Below are 25,012 nucleotides of genomic sequence, written 5' to 3'. Positions count from 1 at the left end.
AGGACTAATGCTCGGTGGGCTGCGGGTCAAAAATACTTGCTTAATAGGCAAACTAACTTTGATTACATATAAACATAATTGAAATCAAGAACCATCCTTAAATATATTTTCGTGCAGGTCTTATTATTTTCAAAGGAGTACATATAAATTTACATTTTTGATTTGCAGGCTTTCAAATAAAAAATAAGTGATACCAAAAAAAATGTTTATAACTATTTAAGAAATGGGCTTTAAATTTAAATTATCTATTAAAAGTTTTATTATTTTTCTAAAAATTTTTTGTGCAGTCTGATATTTAGTACTTTGCGGTCCACTGTGCCAACCAGCTGTTTTGGAGACCAGCTGATATTAGTTGGGGTCAAATCGCAGACAGGTTGCACACAAAACGTTAAAGTTGAAAGAAAAGTTTAAAATTAAATAAAACCAAGATGCTGCGTTCTTTGTTGGGTGCCCAAAAGTGCTGGAACCTAATCCGCAGCAATATTCTTATGACGGTGGTCAACAAACAGGTGCCATCTTCCTTTGCAATGTGCAAGTCAGTATAACAAAAAAAATCCTTATAATGGGATTTATTATATAGAATGTATCTGTATCCAACTTCAACAGACGACACTTCTCACCGCCCACACATATTAAACAATCAGCGGTGCCCAATGAATCCGGAACTATGGCAGAAAGTAAGTTCTTTTATTTTCCTGAATGCAGTCATATATGTATATCTATATTAATAAATGTACCACTCCCACAGTTAAGCAGGAGATGATGAAACGACTGGGCCTGGAACCGGGCTACAATCCCCTGCCCAAATCCAGGGAGCAGCTGCTCAAGTACCAACCCAAGCTGGAGGATCTGGCGCCAAGAGCTATGCAGGATTCCTTTACCTCGGCCATCATTCCCTTAAGCACAGATCGTACCTTGCAGGACAAATATGTGACGTTTTTGGGCAGCGTGCGATTCGGCAGGCTGCTGGAGGACATGGACATGTTTGCAGGTAGAAGAATTCTAATTGTAGTTGTTTCACATTTATTGATAAGATCCAAATCCCCAGCTTGGTGCTGCCACAAGCATTTGAAACTACCCAATCTTCCGGAGGGTGTTCACCTTCCCTACACCTTTGTCACCATTCTTGTGGACCGCATCGATTTCACGAACGTTCTGGCCTCGGGCACCCAGGACATCCGTCTGTCCGGTCACGTCTCCTGGGTGGGCACCAGTTCCATAGAGGTGGTGGTGTGGCTGGAGCAGATGGTGGCCGGAAGGTACCAGAAGCTCACCCGGGCTTTGTTTCTTATGGCGGCCAGAAATGCCACCAACACGGGAGCAGCTCCTGTGAATCCCATACAACCAGCCAATGAGGAGGAGCAGTTAATCCTGGCCGGCGGCGCAGATAGGAAGAAACAGCGTCAGATTCTCTGCGCACAGTCCGTTTTTAAAGTGGAACCCAATGACCCCGAGCAGACGCTCATGTACGAACTGTACAAGAGGACCACGCCGCGCAACACTTTGGAGTTGAACAAGCGCATCCTGCCGCCCAACTGTCGCTGGATGGAGGACTCCTTCCAGATGAGCACGATCCCCTCGTTTCCGGAGCACAGGAACCACCACAACCGAGTCTTCGGGGGCTTCCTCATGCGCAGCGCCCTGGAGATTAGCTGGGCAGCAGCCTTCCTCTACTGCAAGACGCGGCCAAAACTGGAGCACATCTCGGACATTAGTTTCGAGAAGCCAGTGAGCGTGGACAGCTTCATCAAGATGACCGCCTATGTTGTGTTTACCAAGCTGAACTACGTGCAGATCATGACCGTGGCCGATGTACTGGATACGCACACGGGCAGCCAGGTTACCACCAACACGTTCTACTACACCTTTTCGGCTCCGGACACGGTCACTGAGATCCTACCACGCTCCTACCACGAAACCATGTGGTACATCCAAGGACGTCGGAAGTTCGAGGCCAGCATGGGCTTGAAATAAATGCTGGAATAATATTTTTTTGATATTATGCGAGGCTACCCTACGAGATAAATGATATTACCCGTTCTGTGTTTATAAACAGCAATAAATGTATATTGTCTGATTATGTGCTTAACAGTTTACTAACTTTTTGTTTCTTGTAAGCCTCAGCAGATGCTACTGCAACTATGTTTAATAATGAATCCATTTTTAGAATGGTTTTTGACTATTTATGGGAAACTGTAGGATAATAGAACTACGTTTTTTTTCGATTTTGATTAATACCGTAAAATTGATTGTTTAACAAAACAAAATATATCGAATTCGAACCAAAAAAATTAATTATTTCAATTCCGTTCCGGATCTGGAATCAGATCGAAAACCCGTTTGACAGAGCCCTGGTTTTAAATGAATTAAAACCTAAATGCTGGCTTCATTGTTTGGGACCGGAAGTTTCCGGGTCTTCCTCAAGGCCAAAAACCTCTTGCAGGTGGCTATCAAAAAGTCTAGGTGAGTAGCGAATAGATAAGATCGAACAGTTTTACATTACCTGAGAAATCTATTTTCCAGCCACATCCAAAATTCGGCGGTGGCCAATAAATCCGGCACTATGGCAGAGGGTAAGGACACAGATTTGCACTAACCTACGACTAATATTTGTTTCCTTCTTCAGTCAAGAAGGAGATGTTGAAGCGTTTTGGCTTACAACCTGGCTATATCCGGGAGCCAAAATCTAGAGAAAAGCTCCTTGAGTTCCAACCCAAGATGGAGGACCTACCAGCAAGATCTATGCAGGATTCCTTTACTTATGCCATTATCCCTTTGAGCACGGATCCCGTGTTGCAGGACATGTACATCAATTTCATGGGCTTCGTGCGCCTTGGCAGGCTCCTGGAGGACATGGACTTCTTTGCTGGTAATCTCTAGTTCTGAGAAAAGTCTTAGCTTAGCCCTTAAACCCCCCAGCTTGGTGCTGCCACCAGCACCTGAAACTGCCCAATCTTCCGGAGGGAGTGCCTCTGCCCTACTCCATAGTGACCATCCTGGTGGACCGCATCGATTTCACCAATGTCCAGGCATCGGGCACCCAGGACATCCGTCTATCTGGTCACGTCTCCTGGGTGGGCACCAGTTCCATGGAGGTGGTGGTGTGGCTGGAGCAGATGGTCGATGAAGAGTACCAAAAGCTCACCCGGGCTTTGTTTCTGATGGGGGCCAGGAACGCCACCAATACGGGAGCAGCCCCTGTGAATCCCATACAGCCGGCCAATGAGGAGGAGCAGGTGATCCTGGCGGGCGGCGCAGATAGAAAGAAGCAACGTCAGGTGCTTAGTGCCCAGTCCGTCTTCAAGGTGGAACCCAATGCCCAGGAAGAGTCGCTGATGTACGATCTCTACAAGAGGACCACTCCACGCCACACTTTGGAGCTGAACAAGCGCATTCTGCCGCCCAACTGCCGCTGGATGGAGGACTCCTTCCAGATGAGCACGATTCTCTCGTTTCCGGAACACAGGAATAACCACAACCGGGTCTTCGGTGGGTTCCTTATGCGAAGTGCCCTAGAGATTAGCTGGACAGCCGCTTTTCTCTTCTGCAAGAGTCGACCCAAACTGAAGCACATTTCGGACGTTAGTTTCGTGAAGCCCATAAGCGTGGATAGCTTTATCAGGATGACCGCCTACGTGGTGTACACCAAGCTGAACTGCATCCAAATTATGACCGTTGCTGATGTGCTGGACGCGCACACGGGCAACCAGGTGACCACCAACGTGTTCAACTACACTTTCTCGGCTCCGGATACGGTCTCTGAGGTGCTACCTCGATCCTACAACGAGACCATGTGGTATATCCATGGCCGCCGGAAGTTTAAAGCCAGCAGGGATTTAAATTCATAAAATTAACAGTCAAATTAGTTTAAATTTAAAATAATAAAGAGCTAATGTATGAATTTTGTATAAGTTTCAAGAAATTTTAAGCTCAATATTTTCTTGGGTTCGAAATATTGCAAAGCCCAGCGTTGACCCAGACCACGACCTTAAGATTGACCATTGAAAAAAGATTTCAAGGTGGTACACTCCTAAGTTGTTTGTGTTTTAAGTTTATTAAACATTTGTTAATTTTAAGATAAGATTTTTGAAAAAAAAAAATTATTTAAGAAGAGGAAGGGAGTTATTAATCTTAGCTGTAACCGAAAAAAATGATTATGTACTAATTATTCAGTTTTATTCGTAAGGCCTGGATTTTTTTTTTTAACAAGGTACATGTACATCATCCGTAATTTCGTGGAGATCATGACCATTCCCAATGTGCTGGACACGCACATGATTGCTTACCCTTACACCCACTCTTCTATATTAGATTGGAGCCCATATTGATACACAAAAGCATAATGATTTGGGTAAAACAATTCGTCTAATCCGCTCATACAATTAACTATAAAATTTTCCATATCACCATTTGTCTGGCCATCTTTACACCTCCTCTTCAGATTAGATTGTGGTTTAGATTGGTACACAGAAAAAATTAAGAAATGCTTAATAAGAAAATTAAATTTTTTTTGTGTATCTATCTAAATTTATCGAACAGTGCTAAAAATAAAATATTACAACAATTATTTTCTAAATAAGGTATTAATACTTCAAATCAAAATGAAAACACTAAAAATTATTGTTTATTTTTAAAGTAGTGCAAATTTTTTTTCGCTATTAACATTTTTATGTGTTAAAATCTTATTGAATTGAATTTATTATTTGAACTATTAACCTTTATCACTATTGTTTATTTTTTTAACCTCTCCTAAAAGGCAAAGAACGTCGAGTTAAAGCTTCGTCTAGTTTTAAAATATTATCAGACAATATGGGAAATGATTTAAATGTAATCAAAATGAACTGATCACCCTTTTTCCGAGTGGAGGACAAGTACCTCTCACCAAGTGGACAGGTGATCGTCATGCGCGGGTTCTCAGTTGGCCTTTCAGCCATGTAATCGCACTTTAGCGAAAGATTTGCCAGCACTCTTTTCGGTTCTAGAATCACTCTCTATTTTGCAGTCCAAGTGACAGCACTCAAATGCAAATTCAATTGAATTCAACTGTATTACGTATTAGAAATCGGAATTTCCCATCGGTTCCCAGTAGGCGGGTCAACTAACGCCAAACTTCAACGCGGAACACCCGGAATGATGCTGTGTCAGGTGGCCCGTGGACTTGGAACAGTGCTGGCGAGGAGGTGCCACTGTTCGACTGCCCGGGAGCGGCGTCTGTTGACCTTAACTTGCCAGATGCCCAGGAGGAGCTTCTCGATGGACAAGGGGCCCAAGATATCATCGGATCATCACTCTGGCACAATGGATGAAGGTGAGTTAAGATCTAAATCTACATAGATACCCATAGGAACTAAAACCTCTTAAACACTAGTGACTCGCACTATTCGCGTTCAATCCGGCGTGGATTTGGGCTATCACACTATTCCCAAGCCCCGGGATCACCTCCTGCAGCACCAGCCCAAACGGGAAGATCTGCCACCCAGAACCATGTCGGATTCCCACACCACTGCCGTCCTACCCCTGAGCTCCAGTGAGTCGATCCGCGAGAGCTATGTGAATCACCTGGGCAGGGTGAGATTGGGCAGGATTATGGAGGAACTAGACATGTTCGCCGTGTGGATGTGCCATCGCCATGTGAAGCTACCCAAGTTGCCCAAAGGGGTGCCACTGCCCTACACCTTTGTCACGCTGCTGGTGGACAAGGTGGAGTTCACCAATCTGGAGCGGTTGCAGGTCAACCAGGACATTGAGATCAGCGGGCACATCTCTTGGGCAGGACGCAGCTCCATGGAGATCACCATCTATGTGAAGCAGTTGGCCTATGGCGAGTACATCGATGTGACCAAGGCCATCTTCCTGATGGTGGCCAGAAATGCCACCAATACGGGACCTGCACCCATTAATCCTCTGGAGCTAGGTGATGCCACAGAGGAACTCATCTGGGAGCAGGCGGAGAAGCGGCAGAAGCTGCGCAAATCCTCGGCCATGGAGTCCGTATTCAATGCCCCACCCAGGGAGCACGAGCAGACCATTATGTACGACATCCTTAAGAGAACCACGCCGATGAACAGCATGGATCTGAACAAGCGAGTTCTGCCGCCCAAATGCCGCTGGATGGAGGACTCCCTGCAGACAACGATGATTGCTCCGTTTCCGGAGAACCGAAATGCCCAGAACACCATCTTTGGGGGCTATCTAATGCGCCAGGCCGTTGAGATCAGCTTCATTACGGCCAGCATCTACCTGGGCGATCGGCCCATCCTCAAGTGCATCTCGGACATCAGCTTTATGCACCCGGTGCATGTCAACAAGTTCCTCCAGCTCACCGCCTACGTGGTCTATGCCGCCCAGAACTACATCCAGCTGATGACAGTGGCCCAGATTTGGGACGCCAAGAGTGGCAAGGTCCAGACCACCAATGTCTTCTACTTGACCTACCGCGCGGACAAGGTACTGGATGAAGTGCTTCCGCGCTCCTACCGTGAAATGTTGTGGTATGTCCACGGCAGGAGGAAACTACTTGCGGCCCTCAATCTGCAGCCAGAGTACCCCGATCCCATCACGGTGCCCAAAGAGAGCTCAAACAGTATATCTACTTAGTGTTGATACATGCACTTAGATAAGCTCAAGGTGTAATTTGGTTTTTTTTATAATATCCGACCTGTAAAGTTCAAATAAAACTTGATGGAGTGTCATTTTCCACACCTGGATTTAAAAAATCTTTATATACGTTCTCCTACCCTGTCCTAATTCTAAAAATTTATTTTTCGATTTATAATTTTTAGCTGAACTGTTTTTTATGGAATTTATAGTTTTTAGCTCACTTATTAAGTTTTTACTGAAATCCAATTTAAACTAAGTTTTTAAGATTCAAAAACGAAGTTAAAAGTTCCGTTCTTCATTTACAATCTTGTCCTAACTAATTTTCAATAATCTGTAGTATATATTTCATTTTGATTACAGTCATTCCATAGTGGTATTTAGTTTTGATCAATTTTTATAGTTTAAAAATGGAAAACAAATAACACTTGGCAAGACTTGCCTTTTTAATATTAAGGTCTGATCATTTAAGCGACTAAGAAATTCAATAAATCCAGTGTGGTCAAATGAATAAACGTAGTATGTGCCAAGTCTTTTAGATTATTAGAGTTATCGGCAAATTCTAGTCGGTAAAATTAAATTCACCTAGACTACTATATGCCAAATAAAAGGCTACACCTGCAGAGTTTTCCGTTTTGTAAGGTTTATTTTACAAATCCTGTTTGTCTAACCAGCGGGCGCGCTTGTACAAAGTGTTTTGCTTTTAAAAATCCTTAAACTGAAGACCCAGATCCGCCGCTTAAAATCGCATGCGGTGGGGGTATTGGGAGGAGTGCAGGGCGAACATGTTCTGCAAGTACTTGGCAAAGAACTTGCCCTCGGGGTGGGCCTTGATCACCTTCAGCAGGGCGGAGTCCACCTCCTTCTGGTCCTTCTTGCGCTGCTCGTTGGGCACGAAGCGCTCCTTCTTGGCCGCGAAAATGTCGGCCTCGCCGCTCTTCTTGTCCTTCTTGGCCTTCAGGCGGCGGAAGTAGGCGTCGTTCAGATGCTCGGGCACCTTGAAGGCACCCAGATCCACCTTCGAGGAGGTGCCGATCACGTAGCGCTGGGAAACGCGACGCAGCGGGCACGAGTTGAGAGCGAAGGGTCCGGTGACCAGCAGCAGTCCGGAGGCCAAGACCTTGAGCAGGACGACGCGCTTGCCCTGGTGGCGACCAGCTAGCAGGATTAACACGGTTCCGGGCGTCAGGTTGCGGCGCGTGTTACGCTTGTGCTCGCTGAAGTTGGCCTTGGAGGGGCGCTTCTTCACGAACGTCTTGGTCGGGTAGGTGGCCTTCGACTTGTTCAGGAAGACGGTGCGCTCGCCTCCGTTCTTGGGGCCTCCGATCTTCTTCACCTTCTTGATAGGCACCTTCACCTTCTGCACGACGGGGCTCTTCTTGTCCTTCAGGCGATAAAGGGCACGACGCTTGTACATCTGCAAAAAAGGGAGAAATGGGGTTATTCATATTTGTAATTATGTCTGGGTAGGTCTTGATAGAATCCATCTGAGTTTTGAATATTTTTACGTGAACTTGGAGCATTATGTTTTTAAGTAATTTGTATACCCTTATTCATAGATTTTTCACTTGTTGTTTTGGGATAGTCTAAAATATGAGTGAGTTAATTCACATTTATAGTGGGAGAGTAAACAATTGAATATGGGTTTATTAATCTTCAATTTGTTTTGATTATTTATACGCGGATTATTTAGGGGCCATTAAATTTTGATTTCAATTGGGTAGCCTTGTTACACGTTAATGTTTACGTGGTTAATTTATAGATTTTTAACTTGTTGCTATGGGATAGTATTATATACAGGGAATTGCTTCGCATTTTGAATACAATTTACAAAAATAAGAATGAACCACCAAGCCGAATTTTCGAAAAATTTATAGAACGTCTTAGGATATATCCCTGCGAATTGAAATAACACCAAATAACTATCCGATCGAAGGTTACCCCATGGAAACGAGCATTATAGGGAAACCACGCTGTGCCTCTTCTTCAGGTGGAGGCGTCACAGCCCTAAGAGGAGATTATCCCACCAATTTCCGGCCGTATTTACCTGGGCCTTGGAGTAACGCAGAATGCCGCCCTTCAGGTAGGAGTTGACGGGGTGCTTCTTGCCCTTTTTGGCCGATTTGGCCACCTTTTTAGCTTTCTCGACGGGTGCCATTGTAAAACACGTGTACACAGCACAAAAATTATTGGAAAAGGAAGGTTATGTGCTAGAGCTGGAACTGGAGCTGTCAAAATATCGATTTTCCTCGCTAGTATCGATAAGTGGGCCATGGGTGCCGGTCAACGATTGTATTGGATTATCACGACATCGATTTTTATTACAGTGGGAAATAATAAAACGTGACATATTTATTATGCTTTTATTTGCTAAAAAAATTAATTTATTTGAATATCTCAAAAACAAAAAAATGTAGTTAAATTTTTCCCTAAAAATAATTATTGTTGAGCGATATTATCGCAAAGGTACAGATGTTAACAAAACATATGTATTACAAAACATTGATGGAGTCACTACGTTTTCCTGCTACCAAGATAGTCTCTAAATATTTCAAATGTTTTAATAACTTTTTATTGCTTGAGCATTTGAAAAATGGAATAAGGCAAACTTATAAAGAAACGCCAAATAATGTCTTTAAAAATTTTTTAGACATACAAAAGGTTTTGTACACATTTAGCGCAGTTCCAAACCATTGAGAATGAAACTGGGCAGCACTGGCAGCGTTTAAAGTCTTAAATATTTCAATATAAGGATACGGAAAATAGAAAATTATAGAAGGAATGCAGTGAGCAAATTTATTAAAAATTTAGCGCTGTTCCAAACCATTCAAGGTTCTAATAGAAAGAAATATGTGGCAGCACTGGCAACGTTTCTTTAAACGTTATCTTAAGTTTAAAACGTAAAACAATTCAATAATAATTTGTAAAAGTTACATTTTTGATATTGTATAGTTTGCACAGTTTTTGATGTTGATTTACTAATAAACTAAAAAAAGGTTTACCCGAAGAATGCAGACAATTATATTCAAAACCTGATGCAAAAAATAATTTTTGTTCAATTCAATTTATCACAGCATACACATTTTAAATAGTTCATTCTTAAATTCCCCCAGAAACTCCAAAATAAGACACATTTTTCCATTTACCATTTAATAATACTTTTTTTTCCATTTATTTCTTGTAATGTGTGTACAATGATTAAAATCACGAGCTTCAGCTGTTTTTAAACAGCTTGTTTCATTTTTTCTTTACACAATGATCCATTTTGCTTAAGAATGATTCTGGTGGACACCTAAAGTATAGTCTAATTGTTAATTACAGGATGTAATTACTTATAAATTAAAATGAGTGGTTCGTAATTTACAGAATGAATTCACTTCACGTAGTAACTAATCCTAAGTAACTAAACCTCAACCGAATACAAGCTCAAACTTCTCGATGGGAAATGAGTCATCAAGTAATGATTAAAATTAAACATACTTTACAATAATTGAGATTTTCCATGTTGATTTATGATGTTGATCCTTGCAAATATTTAACTAACTCCGCGCTAAATACAATGTAAAATTTGCTAGTTGTTAAAATTATGAAATCTCAGCCTGTGGCAGTCGATGGTAGAAAAACTTAGTTCTAGAGTTCTTTTCACCGCTTTCACCTTTCTCTTACGCTTAATCGCTTATTTGTCAATTGGCTCTTTTAAAAGTTGGACAAAGCTAAAAACGTGTTTTTTCACCACTGAACACATGATCTTCTGTCGCTTAAATTACTTAATTGTTTTCCATTTCACTTTCACGTTCGACTGTGTGTTAACATTGTTATCGGATTATTACAGAATTGATCTTTTGGCTGGGAAGGTTACTAAATTACAAATTGCACAATTGTTAAAGATCGAGAGTCTTTGAATATTTACAGCAAAATCGCCCGCATTTATTTACAATTGCCATGAGCTGGGGATTCTGGGGATTATGCAAATGGTGATGGTGTACTCACATTTTGCCGGAGTCGCGGCTGCACTGCATCAAAGTCAAATAAAACAGGCGAGTTTGTTGTAAATATTCATGAAAACCGAATGCCTCTATGGCGGGCAAACGCATTTTATTAAATTTTACAGACAAGAGTTTGCACATTCCTCTGCCAAATGGTTTAAAGAAATGAAACGTATCTGAATTTGCGAATTTCAATTGTTTTTATGCTTTGCGTTAGTGCCTAATGCTCTCTATAACTTTTCGCTTGACCCTTCGTACATTTTGCTAAATGTTGCATCATAATTTCTGCTCAAGTTTGCCGCGCTTCAATCTGAATTGAACTGAATTTTGGCCTTGTCTCAACGCTGGTTTTGCTTTAAACTAGGTTTTAATTGGTAGTTCATATGGTACAACATAAGAATGGATTTCGATTTACAAATTTGTTTAATAAGTTAAATAATATTATGTAACAAAAAAGAAGAATTAGATCGTGTATTATATGTAAAGGTATAATATAAAAGGGGATCACTGTGGTACTCGAACTAAATCTCGATGCCTTGAAGTTGATTGATTGATTGGTTGATCAAGTGATAAACAATTGTGTAATAATAACAAATTTACTTAGCTGCGTATGATAATTAAAGTTTGCATTGGTCGTGCTTTTGTTTGATTTTTAGGGCGGAAATTGAGTTCGTTTTTGTTATACAGAGAAAAATCTACTAGACACACACTACATATTGTGGATTCATCTTATCGTTTTTAATGTAGTTATTATTGTTAAGAGTTATTAATCAATACAGGCAGCGAATTATACTTTAGCTTTTTATAGTGTTTGTTTTATATTTTTTTGAGCGCGGCTAAAATTAATGATTAATCTGATCTGACCTTGTTTTTGTTGATTTTCTTTGTTAAACTTATCTTTTAGGGTCGGTCTATACATAATAAACTTTTGTACTTTTTTTTAGATTTTATGATTTTTTGAGGTTGCTTTTTTTTTGGGTCCATTGATTCGGGGCTTTTACATTAACTGATAAGAACAAACATAGAGAACATAGTGTTAACAACATATTTAGGGGGGAGGTCTGTTGAAAAAGATTTCCTTTTTGTTTAGAAATGTTTTGTTTGAATTTTTTTGTAAGGTTTTCAAGCGCAACCAACAAAAAACTGCTGTCCCATTCCAGATGTTCGGGATTCCGGCGTGGGTTCGCAATTCTCAAATCGTATTCTCTCTCTCTCACTGATCTCGAATAATGATCCGGAACGGCATCAATCTTTTGTATGATGGTCCGCAGCATTCTTTTTTTTTTTTTTTTTGATAATTTTTTCAAGTTTTGTATTTTTTTTTCACGTATTTTTTTGTCTGCCGCAAATAAATCGAAAAAATTGTGGGGGGCGCTACTATTAGGCAACTTTCTCAAAAGGGGGAGGGGGCGTGGCTGCGTCCCCGCTTCCCGCCCACATTTCCGTATCTCAATAGTTTCTTAAATGTTAGAACCAGCGCTATTGAATACACATTTGTGTATATGCCAAAAGAATTATGATGCACTTTAGCAAAACATACACACTCTACCTCAACCACCACTACTACTCTTGCACGCGGAACGCTCTCACGGACACACACATCGCCTTTGAGGACCTCCATATTCCGGCTGTTTTTCCTCTTTCTCTGCTTCTGCTGGGGATATGTCTAGTGCTTGATCTTCTAAAGGATCGGGGGTCCCCAGGGGTTGTGGATGTGTGCCGCGTGGGCGTCTGGTTGATGGTTCCGTTGTCCGCTGCTCCATTTGTCCAGCTTTTGTCCCTCTGCTGCTCTACTGCTGCTGGCTGGAGGCTGGATACTAACATTGTTCGAAAATTGGAATTATTGGTGAAGTGGGCCAGTCCTCCTCTTCCTCGGAGCTAATACTCTCGGTTCTGCAAAGAAAAAATGGAAAGGCGAAAATATAAGTACAATTCCAGTCAAAACTTTTGTCATAAGAAAAAAATAACTTAATCTCATCTCGCAGAAAGCTAAAAATAATAAGAATCCAATACAAACCTACAATGATATTTAAAATTAATCAATTACATTACATTATATAATATAAGAAAATGAATCATCTAGATTGCAAAAAATAATTAAAATTGAAAACAAACGTTCTAATCTTTAATAAACCAATGTTTATGATATCTCAAACAAAAAAACGACCGCAATATGAGCTTCAGAAAAGGCTTTGTCTGCCGTTTAGCTCTTTTTTCGTTAAATTAATTAGTTTATCTATAAACATAAACAAGCTAAATAACGATAACGCCCTATAATTTCTCGGACTTCAGGTTGCAATCTTACAACAACCTTGATTGTGGCTCAGTAATCGGACAAACAATTAGCAAAACGAGTTCAAGTTGAAGGCCCCCCTCTTGCAATCAAGAACCCGAAAATCAGCTGATAATTTGAAAAGCCTTTGCTCAGGTGCAATCGAAACACGCATTTCGGAATGCAGTGCATTGAACTCTCTTAAATGTTTATGACTAACTTTTTGTATAACCGAAAAAACCTTGAGAACAATATCAGCGATAAGTTAGCAATTTAAGGGAAAGAAAGCAAACAGCTGGGGCGAAAAATAAAAATTCAATGACATTGAAACATTCACAGCTAAGTTCAATGCTAAAATTCAAGGACGACCAAAGATATATGTATAAACATATATAACAACGGATATATATATATATATATATATATATATATATTGTGCATAATCAAAAACTCTATTGGCGACCCTCGATGGCGGCTACGTGCGTGTATTTTGTTCTTGCGTCTAGCGGGTATTTTGAAACGATAAGATTGTTGCCGAAAAAAAAAGCAAAAACAAGGGCAGTGAAATCCAAAAACAAATAGCTATTATAAACACGCATATAGAATGGGCGGTTCGAAGAGGAGGCAGGCGGGCAGTGGGCGAACCAGCCAGTCTCATGACAATTGTGTTGTTGCCCCTGCGGCTGATAATGGAATCGCTATTATTCTAGAAACTTGTTTACGCCAAAAATTTCAGATCGTCATCGACACATTTGCTTACATTCGAGATTGTATATGCGCGTGTAGGCTATGCCAGAAATCACTAAAAATAAAGAGCGGTGGATCCCGGTCCGAAAGTTTCTTAGGTTCTTATTACTTTCCGGGTTTAAAAAAAAAACACTGAAAGTCTAAATATGTTATCTTTTTTCCCTAATTTGAATGTTAAGTTTTTGTTGCATACAATTTAAAAACAAAAAAGATCGTTGTAGTCGATTTCAAGTTTTAGGTAGCACAATCTCCCGAACTGCAGGGTTACTACTTCAAGCAGCAACTCAAACTTTAAAGTATCTAAAAACGTACATTTATGCTAATAACTTCTTAAGTATTGGGTCGATTTAATAATATAACTGGCCTCCACGATGTTTCAAAGTTTTTATTTAACCTATACTGCCATATAGAAACCAGGATTTTAAACTCACCTCGAACGCAGGCCATCGTCGAGGGCATTGGATATGCCTTCCTCAATGGTGGGCAGGTCGGAGGAGAAGCGGTTGGTCGGGCGCAGGACGCGCAGCGTGCGACTGGACAACTTCCAGACAAGCCGCTGCTTGTAGGGCGCCTTGTTCTGCCCGTTGTAGTGGGAGAGAATGCCCGACACGATGCTGAAGCCGCAGGTGAAAACGCGATCGGGAATCTATGGGGGAGAGACAATACTTTACACAAGTCCCACATAATGAGCAAATAGATGCCAAAGCTCACCCTCATGTACTGCTGCAGGAACAGAATGTACTCGAAGACGTGCTTCAGCTCCGGACTGCCGCGAGTGTAGGACTCCTTGATGTGGAAGTCCAGGTGCAGGCAGATAAGCACCAGCGCCAGCGTCGACGGCGTGATCACCGTGGTCTTCACGTCGCACATCAGGATCTCCAGGCGGTTCTCCAGCTCCTCCAGCTTGATCAGTTGCTGGTAGAACTTGAAGAAGTCGCCACCAATCTCCTTCGCCAAGTTGCGGAACAGGGCGTAGTAGATGCGCAGGTAGCTCACGGAAGTGATCGGTGCATGTCCCATCTGGACGCCCAGCTTGTTGGCAATCACGCCGGCCATGCGTTCCAGATCGCCAGCGGTACAACCACACTATGAAATGAATTGAAGTGAAGAAAGTAAAACCATACTGTAGAGTGAAGACGGATTTTAAAGCACCCACCTGAGATATTGTAACCAGATCCTCGGCGGGAATGGGCTTCAAGTCCAACTGCTTGATGGCCAGATGGAACGAGGCCACGCTCATGCAGGCCATGTGCTTCGGCTTTACGGCCATGCGATCCAGAAAGCGGTCCACCAGGCTCATGGCCGAAAACAGGACGTCGGAGGGCAGCTCGTACCACATCTTCAGGCAGCGCAGTACGTAAGCGGATCCATCTCGTCCTCCGGCAGTCACCTCACGCTGTGGGATGAAATAAGTGGGTTATTTGGTTAGTTGCTTTTATTTGAGGAACGCATAGTTTACACCTCAAATTCTTTACTAGACTTACCCTCGACTCCTTGGGCAGCAACAGCACCGTGTGGAACTTGTCCTGCAGAGCGTCGTACTCCTTAAGGGTCTCGTACAGCTCATCCGAGGTGAGAGCGTGCAGCTGATCCTCAAGCTTCTTCGAGGACGAGGAAGGCTCGCCGTTGTTGTTGGCTCCTCCGACGGCACCTCCTGCCGCCTCGGACTTCAGATCCTCCAGTTGTTGTTGTTTCTCGTACTTCTGATATTCCAAGCCAGCAGCACCCGGTGTCCCATACCGGCCCTCGTCCGCAATCCTCATCCAATCAGTTGGCATCTCTGCATTGCGGTTAATGCCGTTGGCCAGCTTGCCCCCACTAGTGGCACCACCCGACATACCCGATCCACTCGAACCAGCCGCTACAGATACAGATCCCACTGCGGATCCAGCAGCAGCAGCGGCGGCAGCCTGGGCCGAAGTCGAGGGCTGCTCGTCGTCGACCAGAATGTCATTGATGCTGTGGGCGTCCATGGTGAGTCCGTTGTTGTTGTGGGCTGGGCTGTGTCCGGATCCTGGGTTGATGGTGGCTGGGTGGTCCTGGGGCAAGGCTAGGCCGGGCATTACCAACGACGACATCGATGTCCTCTGCTGCATCAACTGCTCCTGCTGCCGCGCCGCCTGCAACTGGCAATAGTAGGCGATATCCTGCTCCCGTTGGTACTGGTAGTGCTGGTATTGCTCGTACTCGTATTGCTGTTGCAGGTGCAACTGTTGCTGCTGCTGCTGCTGTTGCAGAGTGCTCTCCAACTCACAATCAACTTCGGCGGCGTATTCGGCGGCAGCAGAGGAGTAGCGTACAGGGACAGACATTGTGAGGGCTGGCCTAGTACCTGTGTTATGGTTTTTAAGGTTGTAGATTAAGCAACACTTTCTGGTGACAAAAGTGTCGGGAAATTGCAAAAAGAAAACTACTAGGCCCAGATAGAAATCGCAAGGAGGAGAAGTGGGAAGGAGAAGGATTCTTCCTTTCGTTCTCGCAGTCCTTGACAAATTTTGTTTGCTTTTATTTTCAGCTAAACACGGATCTCACACTTCCCAATTGGGCCGATATCAACGAGTTTTTCGAAGGAAACTCTCAATCTTTCGCTCAAGATCCGTGTAGGTTTAGAACTAAACTCGCGCTTCAGGGAATCCAAAAAAAGACTACAAGGACTCTCTACCGAAACGGCACCGAAAATAAAATTAATCTGTTTGCTACTTGTGCTGCACACACCGGTCGCAGAACTCAGAGATCTGATTTGTTCAAAAACTCTGGCTGATTTTCCAAAAATTTCAGCAGCTCAGTGACCTTAATGCAATTCTTTCAACGATTGGCAAACGGGAAACAAACAAAAGACACCCTCTACAATGGTTTATAGACGACGACAGAATTGCGGGCAGTGTACCAAAGGACAATTCGACAATAGCTACTCCAAAGATTTTGATTTCGATTTAGGTTAGCTTTCGGTTTCGGTTAGCTTTCAGTCGACTATTTAGTTTGTCTGGCGTACGCTGATCTCACAATTGTCGCGCTAATGATATGGAAAATGTACTCAGGAACTCAAGCTAAATGAATTTCTGTGCAAAGCGCTTAAAATTATGGTTTATTAAGTGTTCGCTCAGTGCTTTTCACGATAATAAACTCTTGCGCTTGGCTAATTTTGAATCTAGCTTTTTATGATAATGTTTATATGCTTTGGTTTTTTGTTTGGCTAAATTCAAATAAAACTTACGAGCTGCAAAAGTTGTTTGTGTGTAAGCACAGAGAAATTAAAATGTTAATACAGTGTGTTTCAAAATAAAGTCAATGGATGGATGGTATGCAAATAAATTGATTGTGTGCAAATGCAATGCACTTTCTTCCCTCTTTTTTTGTTTTTAAATATTTATATCGTGTTCAATGCGTTTAACGAACTTTTTGGTTTCAGCTAAAACCTGACGACATTGGAATACATTTTTTTATGTTGGGCAGTGCTCAACTCAAATCGCCCGGCCGACCTCACTCAGTGACACATTTTTATTCAAATCGCAACCACAAGGTTGTCATAGGAAGGAGGGGGATCTGGGATTCGGTGTAGCGCCTCAAGGCAAGCCACGTAAATAGATCGAGACACTCGTCCATTTGCAAGAAATCAAAGCATGAATAGAATCCGACAACGAACATATTTGTGTCTTAAATGTTCAGACGCAAACGATCAAACAAAAAATGTTTAAAAGACCACCGTATTGTTTAACGACCTTGTTACTTTAGATTTATAATTTTTAGTCGTAATCAAACCATTGAACTTACTTCCCTGGTTGAACATTATCAAACTCGTCGGAAATAAAAGAAATTTGAAATGTTCACAAGATTTCATTATGAAACCTTTCCTAATCGAATTTATTTCACTCTTTAGCCCTAACAAACAATCTTGAAAAAGTAAACAACAACATATTAGATCGGTTCAACTTTAGTTCCTAAGTGCTTCTATATCACTTCCCACTTCCGCTAGACAAAAGTTGTTCCCAAAAGCCCAACACAAAGGAAAAACAAATCTACATATAGACACTTGAGCAAACATTTATAATGCGACGCCATATTGTGTGCTAGTTTAATGCGACCAAAAGAAAACCCCAGCCATTTTATGCTTTCTCCTCTTTCCGAAACCAAAACAAAAACTTCACATATTGTAAACAATTGGATAATATATGTATGACATAAACTCAGCTAAACCAAAAACTCGAGAAACTAAGAAATGACTAAGAAAGCCCCGACAATTGCCTCCAGATGTGGTCGGAAAGTCAGAGATTCCAAGTATCTGGCAATGATGAGGGATCGCCTTGGTTATTTTTAAACGTACCAAGGAGGATATCGAATTGTAGAAAATTACAAGAATTATCTGGCGACTGGCGCCAAAGGTTTCGTTTTGTTTGATTTTGATCTTCCTCAATTTTAAGGTGTAAGGCAATAGTCGTAACAATTTGGTAACAAGTTCAATTATCTAAAAAAAATGAACAATAAAAACACTATCACTTTAAGAATGCTAAATAAAACGAAAATTTGTTGACAGTGGTTTTAATCATAATAAGGTCGGGAACAAATTTTTGACCGCGCCCTGAGTCATCTTGTATTACCCCAAATATAATGATTCAGATGCGGGTTATGTGACACATAGGGTTTGAGTTGAAACGTCGTTCAAAAATACCTTCAGCACACTTCTGCATGAACAGAAAATACGTTTTCTTGGGTTTTAACTGATCAGTTCTATTTTTAAAGACCAAGACCAAAACAACCAATAACAATAACCGTATAAAACTAGCTACGGGCCCACAATTCAAGGTCGCCCACCCACAAAAACTCGTTTGAAGGGACGGGGGGAAATCCACACAAAGTGTTCGACTTTAAAGCTGCTGAGTAAGCGTACACACATACATATGGAGACCAAAGCTTACAAATCTTCAAAATAAAATCAGAAAAAAGCTTCTGTCAAAAAAATGATAACGGTGAGGCGGAGAGGTTAAAGTTAAACTTTTACGCTTTGCTGACCATCAAAAACAATAAAAAAAATGCATAACATTGGGCAACATAACTAAAACTAACATAACATAAAACTGTGTTATATTTAGGATAGTCTAAATCGTATCAAAATATCAAAAAGCGATAAGATATTTAGGTATACGTTTTGAAGATTAGTTGAAATGCCAACATCCGATGATTGTTTTTCTATTTGGCGACCATAACCGATTTTTTGTTTGTGGTTGCGCGGTACAGGAAATATAGAAAAAGAACAAAGGTGGTCATAACAAAAGCGTCAATTTTTTTATCACAAAAAAAGGCAAAATTTAGCCAGACAAAAAGTTATCGCACTTTTGATCTTAGCCAAGGTTTTCTGCCCGACTGCAGGTGCCTTTAAAATAGTGTTAGTAATTTCTCAACTGAATTATTTCTTAGCGCTTTTTTTTTTTGTCAGTTGTCGAGTTGTTTTTAGTCGTTTTCTTTTTTGGCTTGCGCTCTGCTGACGCAAAAAGACACGTACGCACACATGCAGCAGATACAAAAAGTATCTGTGTTGCCATATTTTTAATGTTGTTGTTAAAAATACCAGAAGAAGCACACAAAAATTTCACTTTTTGACTATTTTCGTAACAGACGATAGGCGGCAGGGGTGTGGCTGTACCTGGGACAGGTGAGAAATATTTTCGTAGCTTCTCTTTGTCTTTATTTAAATCCCTTGATTGCAATTGAAAGTTAAGGTACGGGTGTAGCGGAGAGACGTTTTCAAAATGAAAGCGGATCGTAAACAAAAAAGGCACTACTAAGAGCAAAATATTTTCCACAGCAAACACATAACCGTCGGTCAATTGTTTTTATTTCGTACGCTTTGCTTTTCCTTCCGTTTACCTAGTTTTTTTCTGAACGAACGAATGGATTGTACATTTATCATCGTCATCGACTGATGAAGGTCAACAAATGACAGCCAAAGAGAGAGTGTGATCGCTGTAGATTGCGGGAAAGAGAGGGCCAGAGAGGTCGAGTGGAGACCAGCTTTATATAGGAGAAATAGAAACGTGACTGGAGACAGGCTTCTAAGGGAGAAGAGTGGAAAAACAAGATCTTAGATGCAATACCAATTCATTTGTTTTTGGGTTGTATCATAACCGATTTTTTTAATTCGAGGTATTTTTTATATTACCGATCAGTTAAAAAGATCACAGATTCTGTGATATATGCATAACATTTTGTCGCTTTCCATAATAAATCATATAAAAAGGGATTCATGTCTTACCAAATACATATTTTATTGACACTTTAAAATTATTTCCCCCTAATAGAGCGCCTTTAGTTTGTAACAACCATTGTCAGCCCCTAAGTAATCTGCCTGTTCGCCTTTTTCGTGTGTGCAAAAGAGGTGCAAAGAACTTTGACTTTGCCATAAGCTATAATTAACGGAAAAATGGAATCGCCCCGCCAGTTTTTGATTGGGGGTGACTCTTTAGAGCAACCCCAGAAAGGGGTCGAATTCACCCCGGCGACAGCACAGAATTTTGGAATTTAAATAGTGACCGAACACAAGTGAAGTGGGGGAAATACAATGAAAAGATCTTGCAGCAGCTGCAGTGGCATGTGCTACCAAAGATACGATGCGAGGAAATCTATCTCCCGATATCCCCAGCAAACAAAAGAAACTTTATGTTTTTCGGTAAAGAAAAGTAATAGACCTTAAACGGAAACGACAATAGATAGAGAAACGAGCAGCTGCCATTGTATTCGGGTATAAGGCGATTGGAAATTGTGACGCTCTATCAGGCGATCGACCTTTGCCAAGCCTGTTTTTTGTGTTTTTTCATTTCACTGACTTTTCTAGTTTATAGTTGTAGTATATGGGTTTTGAACACTTACCAGTCAATCGCTAGTCTCGCCTATCTGTCAATGGGGCTTGCGATTTGCATTTCGCCAATTATCGATCGTGTGACTCGACGCTTTACCAAATTGCAATGCACTCCGGCCCCCTCGGACTTTTCATTATCAACGGAGCTGCAGTGTAAGAATTTCCCTAACGTAAAGTGAACGTGACCAAAGTCGGAGTTACTGAAACGACGAGTGAGCGTCTGAGGAGCGTGCCCAAATAAAATGATAAGCGAGTGCTAATCTTAATCTTTGTCTTGGGTCAAAGTCCCAAACGTTAACAAAAGTAGGTGATTCTAAGAGATTTACATCGAATTAAATAGAGGATAGCGATTAACTATTTTAAAAGCCTGGTTTACCATCGGCACGACTATCAGCATAATTGCTTAGTCAGGATAAATTGAACCAGAGTTTTAACAAAGAGTTTTCCATGGGTATCACTGAATCACAACGTACCTACTCCTCTGGGATTTCTCTATGCGTAATTGCAGAGAAATTCCTTCGATAAAAAGTCCATTGTATTTACCATCGTAATGCTAGACTAAAGGGCTCACACTTGAGCCAATTTACAGGCTACACTTTAATATCCAAGGTACTTAAGTGACATTTAGATAAGTAACTGATACGTTGCAATCCCAGTAATGACTTACAGCGGGGGACTCTCTTATCAGAGAAGTGGCGAACATTTCGTAACATTCCATGACGTAAGTAGCAAGGTTCGATAAAGCGATTTGATCCTATCGCCATTGTCAGATACCCACAAAACCCATATAAATGCTTACAGAGAAAAAGCAGCTGCAGAGCGAAAAAAATCAAAGAGAGAGGACAGCTGCAAGCAGAAATATTGGAATTTTTCATCACCTTTCATAAAATTGAATTAGAAAAGGGTGGGACTCGAATAGTCGCCTGGCACGAGCTGAATATAGAGGGGTTTCTTTTGAGATGGTTTGCTGTCGTTCGAGTGAGTTAAATTAAATTTCTCTTTAGGCTGGCGCCTTGCTTGCGGATACACGAATTTTATGGAAGACTGAAAATTAAAAAACAGGTAGAAAGTATACAACTTCTGGCAAAAGGAACCTTTTTTTGACCACAAATTGTGTTATTTTCAATGTTGATACTAAAATTAAAATGATATTTTTGTACTAAAAACAATAAAATTTTATTTTTATAAAGATCCAATAAGTAAATTGACAAACCAGAAATTTATTTCAAGAATTTAATGTTTTTGAAATAAGGAAGCTATTCATAGTTGGACTTTGGCCAACTAAGGGTTAAAGCTAAATTCTTCCCTATTCTTTCGTTTTTTCTCTTCCATTCCACGCAAAGAATTGAAGACACCTTTTTACATGAAACAAGTGTGAAGAGGAATAAATTAAACAACGGTATAAAAGCAACACCCACACACCCTCACCTTGTATTTGATTAGTATGTGTGGGTGGGGATCGTTTTATGCGATGTATTTATTTTGTACTTTTTGGAGGCTATGGAAAATATGAAAATCAACAAATTAAGAAATTCTGTGTGTGTGTCTGCGGCTGGGCAACAAATTGAAATCAACAAATATGACCCAGAAAACAAAATAAAAGCGCTGAAGGTGAAATCAGCTATCAGCCAAAGGAGAAACGGCGGACAAGACGGAATGCAATAACACTTGCTAGTTCTCTGTTTCAGAAACAAGTTGCTTTTGAAAATAAGCTTAAGTGTTTTTGAAACCAAAACAAGTAGTTGTTTTCGTCGTACATATTTTATTTTTTGGCTGACGCAATTTCAAGCCCGCGCACGCACACTCCTAAACATATCGAGTTACTGCAGTGGTGTGTGTTTGTACATGAAGCAAAAATACAAATGGGAACACAGCACACACACTCAAAAGTCTTTGTTTGCAACCCGTGCGTAAGTGTGCTGTGATGGAACTTTGGAAGTGAAACACAACGATTTTGGGGGGAAAACAAAAAAAAAGGGGGCTGTAAAGTGCAATTAACGTAAAATGGAAATAATGCAGATATGCAAATAAGGGGAGGTAATTGAAATAGTTTTTCTAGGCGGAAAGAGTGTGTTTTAAAGCTGGTAGCCAAACAAAGGCACAAACACACATGCAAGTGTATGTTGTACAGCTTGCATAAAAAGCACAGCACAAATACACACATAGTTCCCCTCTCTTTCTATATCTCGCTCGCTTACTCCCCAAGCAACGAGTTAAGAATAGCGGACCCCAAAAACCACTCTCTCGCTCATACCACAAACACCAGCCAAACAGCTGTGAAACGAACTGGAAGTGGAACAAACACGTAAATTAACAAATTATGTATGTATGCCTCAATATATCATTCGGTTTTCAACAACAAAATCATCTGATGAATGACAAAAACAAAATAACTAAAGCCTTGATTTTCTGTTTGCAATTAAAAGACATTTTGGTTAAAATGTATTGCATTTTGCTTACGTTTTTGCAGCCATTTTGTTGTTTTTGTGTTGCGCAGGAATGTTGAGATGAATTGTTTAGTTAAGAATTTTGGATTTTATTGCACTCGAAGACAAGTAAATATATTGGCTGGCAGCTTTTCGAGCTTATTTTTGTTTTTGAGGCAAATAGTTCGCTATAAAGTCTTGTGGTTTGCCATTTAAGCTATTTGTTAACTAATTTGTACTGCGTTTTTATCACAATTTGAACTCTTTTTCTTAGGCTGACATTTTCTCCTCGGTTTTCTCGTTTGCGGATCGATTTTTCCCACACACACCAGGCTAAAAGTGCTTGGGACTTTTCTACATCAGCTGTGCATCGTAGCTACTTTTCGTATATTTTCCTTTTCCTGCTTTAGCAAAGCTTTGTTCTTTCGAAAAGCATAGAATTTTGCACTAAGTCCTTTAACAAATTTAATTTTCTAGTTCTAGGCAAACACACACACTGAAACACTCGCGCTCAACAAAAACGGTACTTCTTCTTTGATTTGTTTTTTTTCGAATGACTGTTTTTGTCGATTGACGATTTTTCAGTGTTACCAGATGGTGAAATGTCGTTTACCCATATATATATATATACTCGATGAGAGATGTGAAAAACCAACGGAACTATCGATCATATCGATAGGTACCACCGATTGTTTCGGATTATGACTATCACGATAGTAATAAACATTAATTTATAAATAACAAATAATACCCATATCAAAAGCTTATAACGACGTTGTAGAAATAGTAACAAAGGAAAAATGAACAGAAAATTAAAATTTTTTAAAAAATCAATCATTTTTAAAAATTTACCTTTTTTTAGGTACATTAAATATAATGTGTATAGCTTATATTTATATTTTTAGATCATTTCATAGCTGAAGGACCATAGATATTTGGATTTAGTTATATTTTTTGCCGGTTGCATAATTTGTTAATGCCGTAAAGTTATCGAATTGAAATAAGCTTGCTTATAATTGGAAAAGCGCAAATATGAAAATCATAAATTGCTTTTAAATTTTTCAGCAGCTTTCTGTCAAAATTATTTCAATAAATATCATTAAAGTAGGAAGGAACAATGTACATATACAAAGTTGCTTAAAACATAAATCATTTGTTCTTCAATTGCTTTGCCAACGATTTAAAAAAGTTTTTAAGATAGACTTTTATTGAAGGGGTGAAAATTCAATAAAATAAGTATTTACAAGCACAACTTTTTTTAATTGTAAAGCAGGAAAGTAAAAAGTGTTTCACAATATTTTCCTTGATTTATCCAAGGTTTTTTAGGAGGAAAACCGAAACTTACTACATATTTCACAATCAATGCTCATGCCAAAAACACTCGAACATATGTACATAGTAAATATGCATGTATTTATTTACCCTCACGAAACTGAATTGAGATTAAAGATTCAAAGGCGCAGTTTGATAAGATTTTTTGACCAAAGAAACTACGCAGCAAGTTGTTTTTGGTGTGGAGTTGTGAAAGTAACGAAGAAAATGCATTTGCCGGCGAAAGGAAATATCATTACTGTTGCCAAGTGAAATTTTATATGGTGGATGGAGGGGTGAAAAAGTTGGAGGGGGTGGTCTATTTCAGGGCCCCGCAAACACACGCACGCACTTCTAGAAACAACCTGTCACGCAAATGGGAATTTTGAATGAGTGTTGTTACTATGAAAATTATAAAGGAACCTATTTAAAATAAGATTTAATATGTACTTTAATAAACTTTTTGCACATGCTTTAATCCAAAATTTTTCCTAATTTCAAAGAAAGAAACTTTCCTGAATTTCATCACACACACTCATGCATCTATAGAAAAAACGCGTGGCGATTGATTTTTAGCCTTTAAAAAAGTTCGTTTTACGCATGGAACAGTACGCGAAATGAATGTAGGTCTGTATAAAATATCTCAGGACACTTACCCGGATGCCTCTGCGTTTTAATCAGTATCTGCTTTTTTTTCCTTCTTTTTTCCAAAATATATAAACTTATTCTCAAATTAAATTTTCGAGAACTGACCAAATCTTTGTATTTTAAAAATACCCCAATGAGTTTTTAAGGCTTGTGTGATCTGGCAACGCCGTGCTTT

The 25,012-nt window shown here is 40.3% G+C and overlaps 5 protein-coding genes across 7 annotated transcripts; 3 read left to right on the top strand and 2 right to left on the bottom strand.

Moving 5' to 3' along the window:
• Positions 1 to 327: 327 nt before the first annotated feature.
• Positions 328 to 2,089, top strand: LOC128266375 (acyl-coenzyme A thioesterase 9, mitochondrial-like). The gene is made up of 4 exons (XM_053002864.1): positions 328 to 535; positions 607 to 677; positions 749 to 991; positions 1,049 to 2,089. The coding sequence occupies exons 1-4, from the start codon at positions 429 to 431 to the stop codon at positions 1,972 to 1,974; spliced, it is 1,347 nt and encodes a 448-aa protein (XP_052858824.1). The 5' UTR covers positions 328 to 428; the 3' UTR covers positions 1,975 to 2,089.
• A 222-nt stretch (positions 2,090 to 2,311) lies between these two features.
• Positions 2,312 to 3,922, top strand: LOC128266376 (acyl-coenzyme A thioesterase 9, mitochondrial-like). Its single transcript, XM_053002865.1, has 4 exons — positions 2,312 to 2,463; positions 2,524 to 2,573; positions 2,627 to 2,869; positions 2,920 to 3,922. The coding sequence occupies exons 1-4, from the start codon at positions 2,378 to 2,380 to the stop codon at positions 3,846 to 3,848; spliced, it is 1,308 nt and encodes a 435-aa protein (XP_052858825.1). The 5' UTR covers positions 2,312 to 2,377; the 3' UTR covers positions 3,849 to 3,922.
• A 1,036-nt stretch (positions 3,923 to 4,958) lies between these two features.
• Positions 4,959 to 6,722, top strand: LOC128266372 (acyl-coenzyme A thioesterase 9, mitochondrial). Its single transcript, XM_053002858.1, has 2 exons — positions 4,959 to 5,308; positions 5,369 to 6,722. The coding sequence occupies exons 1-2, from the start codon at positions 5,131 to 5,133 to the stop codon at positions 6,595 to 6,597; spliced, it is 1,407 nt and encodes a 468-aa protein (XP_052858818.1). The 5' UTR covers positions 4,959 to 5,130; the 3' UTR covers positions 6,598 to 6,722.
• Positions 6,723 to 7,223: 501 nt separating this feature from the next.
• Positions 7,224 to 8,805, bottom strand: LOC128266381 (60S ribosomal protein L6). The gene is made up of 2 exons (XM_053002872.1): positions 8,645 to 8,805; positions 7,224 to 8,014 (listed from the first exon to the last, which is right to left on the bottom strand). The coding sequence occupies exons 1-2, from the start codon at positions 8,753 to 8,755 to the stop codon at positions 7,337 to 7,339; spliced, it is 789 nt and encodes a 262-aa protein (XP_052858832.1). The 5' UTR covers positions 8,756 to 8,805; the 3' UTR covers positions 7,224 to 7,336.
• Positions 8,806 to 10,639: 1,834 nt separating this feature from the next.
• Positions 10,640 to 24,967, bottom strand: LOC128266371 (cyclin G). 3 transcript variants are annotated; one of them, XM_053002857.1, is made up of 6 exons: positions 24,846 to 24,967; positions 15,083 to 15,934; positions 14,759 to 14,992; positions 14,314 to 14,688; positions 14,034 to 14,248; positions 10,640 to 12,476 (listed from the first exon to the last, which is right to left on the bottom strand). In XM_053002857.1, exons 2-5 carry the CDS (start codon positions 15,912 to 15,914, stop codon positions 14,076 to 14,078), a joined length of 1,614 nt encoding a protein of 537 aa, XP_052858817.1. In that variant the 5' UTR covers positions 15,915 to 15,934; positions 24,846 to 24,967; the 3' UTR covers positions 10,640 to 12,476; positions 14,034 to 14,075. The 3 variants fall into 3 exon arrangements, with proteins under 3 accessions (XP_052858817.1, XP_052858815.1, XP_052858816.1); XM_053002855.1 differs by having other exon boundaries at positions 14,759 to 14,998; positions 15,087 to 15,934; positions 24,846 to 24,966; XM_053002856.1 differs by lacking the exon at positions 24,846 to 24,967 and adding an exon at positions 22,913 to 23,478 and having other exon boundaries at positions 14,759 to 14,998; positions 15,087 to 15,934.
• Positions 24,968 to 25,012: the final 45 nt, after the last annotated feature.

This window comes from Drosophila gunungcola, chromosome 3R (genome assembly GCF_025200985.1).
Source record: "Drosophila gunungcola strain Sukarami chromosome 3R, Dgunungcola_SK_2, whole genome shotgun sequence".
Lineage (NCBI taxonomy): Eukaryota > Metazoa > Arthropoda > Insecta > Diptera > Drosophilidae > Drosophila > Drosophila gunungcola.
The sequence above is the reverse complement of the archived record's forward strand: the minus strand, read 5'-3'. Positions and strand labels throughout refer to the sequence as shown.

What these genes read in the sequence shown, in the direction of transcription:
- LOC128266375 (XM_053002864.1), top strand. Translation starts at nt 429, where the DNA reads ATGCTGCGTTCTTTGTTGGGTGCCCAAAAGTGCTGGAACCTAATCCGC. An exon ending in TCTTCCTTTGCAATGTGCAA is followed by an intron (nt 536 to 606) that starts GTCAGTATAACA and finishes CAACTTCAACAG; the next exon opens with ACGACACTTCTCACCGCCCA. An exon ending in ATCCGGAACTATGGCAGAAA is followed by an intron (nt 678 to 748) that starts GTAAGTTCTTTT and finishes CCACTCCCACAG; the next exon opens with TTAAGCAGGAGATGATGAAA.
- LOC128266381 (XM_053002872.1), bottom strand. Translation starts at nt 8,755, where the DNA reads ATGGCACCCGTCGAGAAAGCTAAAAAGGTGGCCAAATCGGCCAAAAAG. An exon ending in TGCGTTACTCCAAGGCCCAG is followed by an intron (nt 8,015 to 8,644) that starts GTAAATACGGCC and finishes CCTTTTTTGCAG; the next exon opens with ATGTACAAGCGTCGTGCCCT.
- LOC128266371 (XM_053002855.1), bottom strand. Translation starts at nt 15,914, where the DNA reads ATGTCTGTCCCTGTACGCTACTCCTCTGCTGCCGCCGAATACGCCGCC. An exon ending in TGCTGCCCAAGGAGTCGAGG is followed by an intron (nt 14,999 to 15,086) that starts GTAAGTCTAGTA and finishes TTCATCCCACAG; the next exon opens with CGTGAGGTGACTGCCGGAGG. An exon ending in ATCTGGTTACAATATCTCAG is followed by an intron (nt 14,689 to 14,758) that starts GTGGGTGCTTTA and finishes TTCATTTCATAG; the next exon opens with TGTGGTTGTACCGCTGGCGA.
- LOC128266376 (XM_053002865.1), top strand. Translation starts at nt 2,378, where the DNA reads ATGCTGGCTTCATTGTTTGGGACCGGAAGTTTCCGGGTCTTCCTCAAG. An exon ending in GTGGCTATCAAAAAGTCTAG is followed by an intron (nt 2,464 to 2,523) that starts GTGAGTAGCGAA and finishes TCTATTTTCCAG; the next exon opens with CCACATCCAAAATTCGGCGG. An exon ending in ATCCGGCACTATGGCAGAGG is followed by an intron (nt 2,574 to 2,626) that starts GTAAGGACACAG and finishes TTCCTTCTTCAG; the next exon opens with TCAAGAAGGAGATGTTGAAG.
- LOC128266372 (XM_053002858.1), top strand. Translation starts at nt 5,131, where the DNA reads ATGATGCTGTGTCAGGTGGCCCGTGGACTTGGAACAGTGCTGGCGAGG. An exon ending in CTCTGGCACAATGGATGAAG is followed by an intron (nt 5,309 to 5,368) that starts GTGAGTTAAGAT and finishes CTTAAACACTAG; the next exon opens with TGACTCGCACTATTCGCGTT.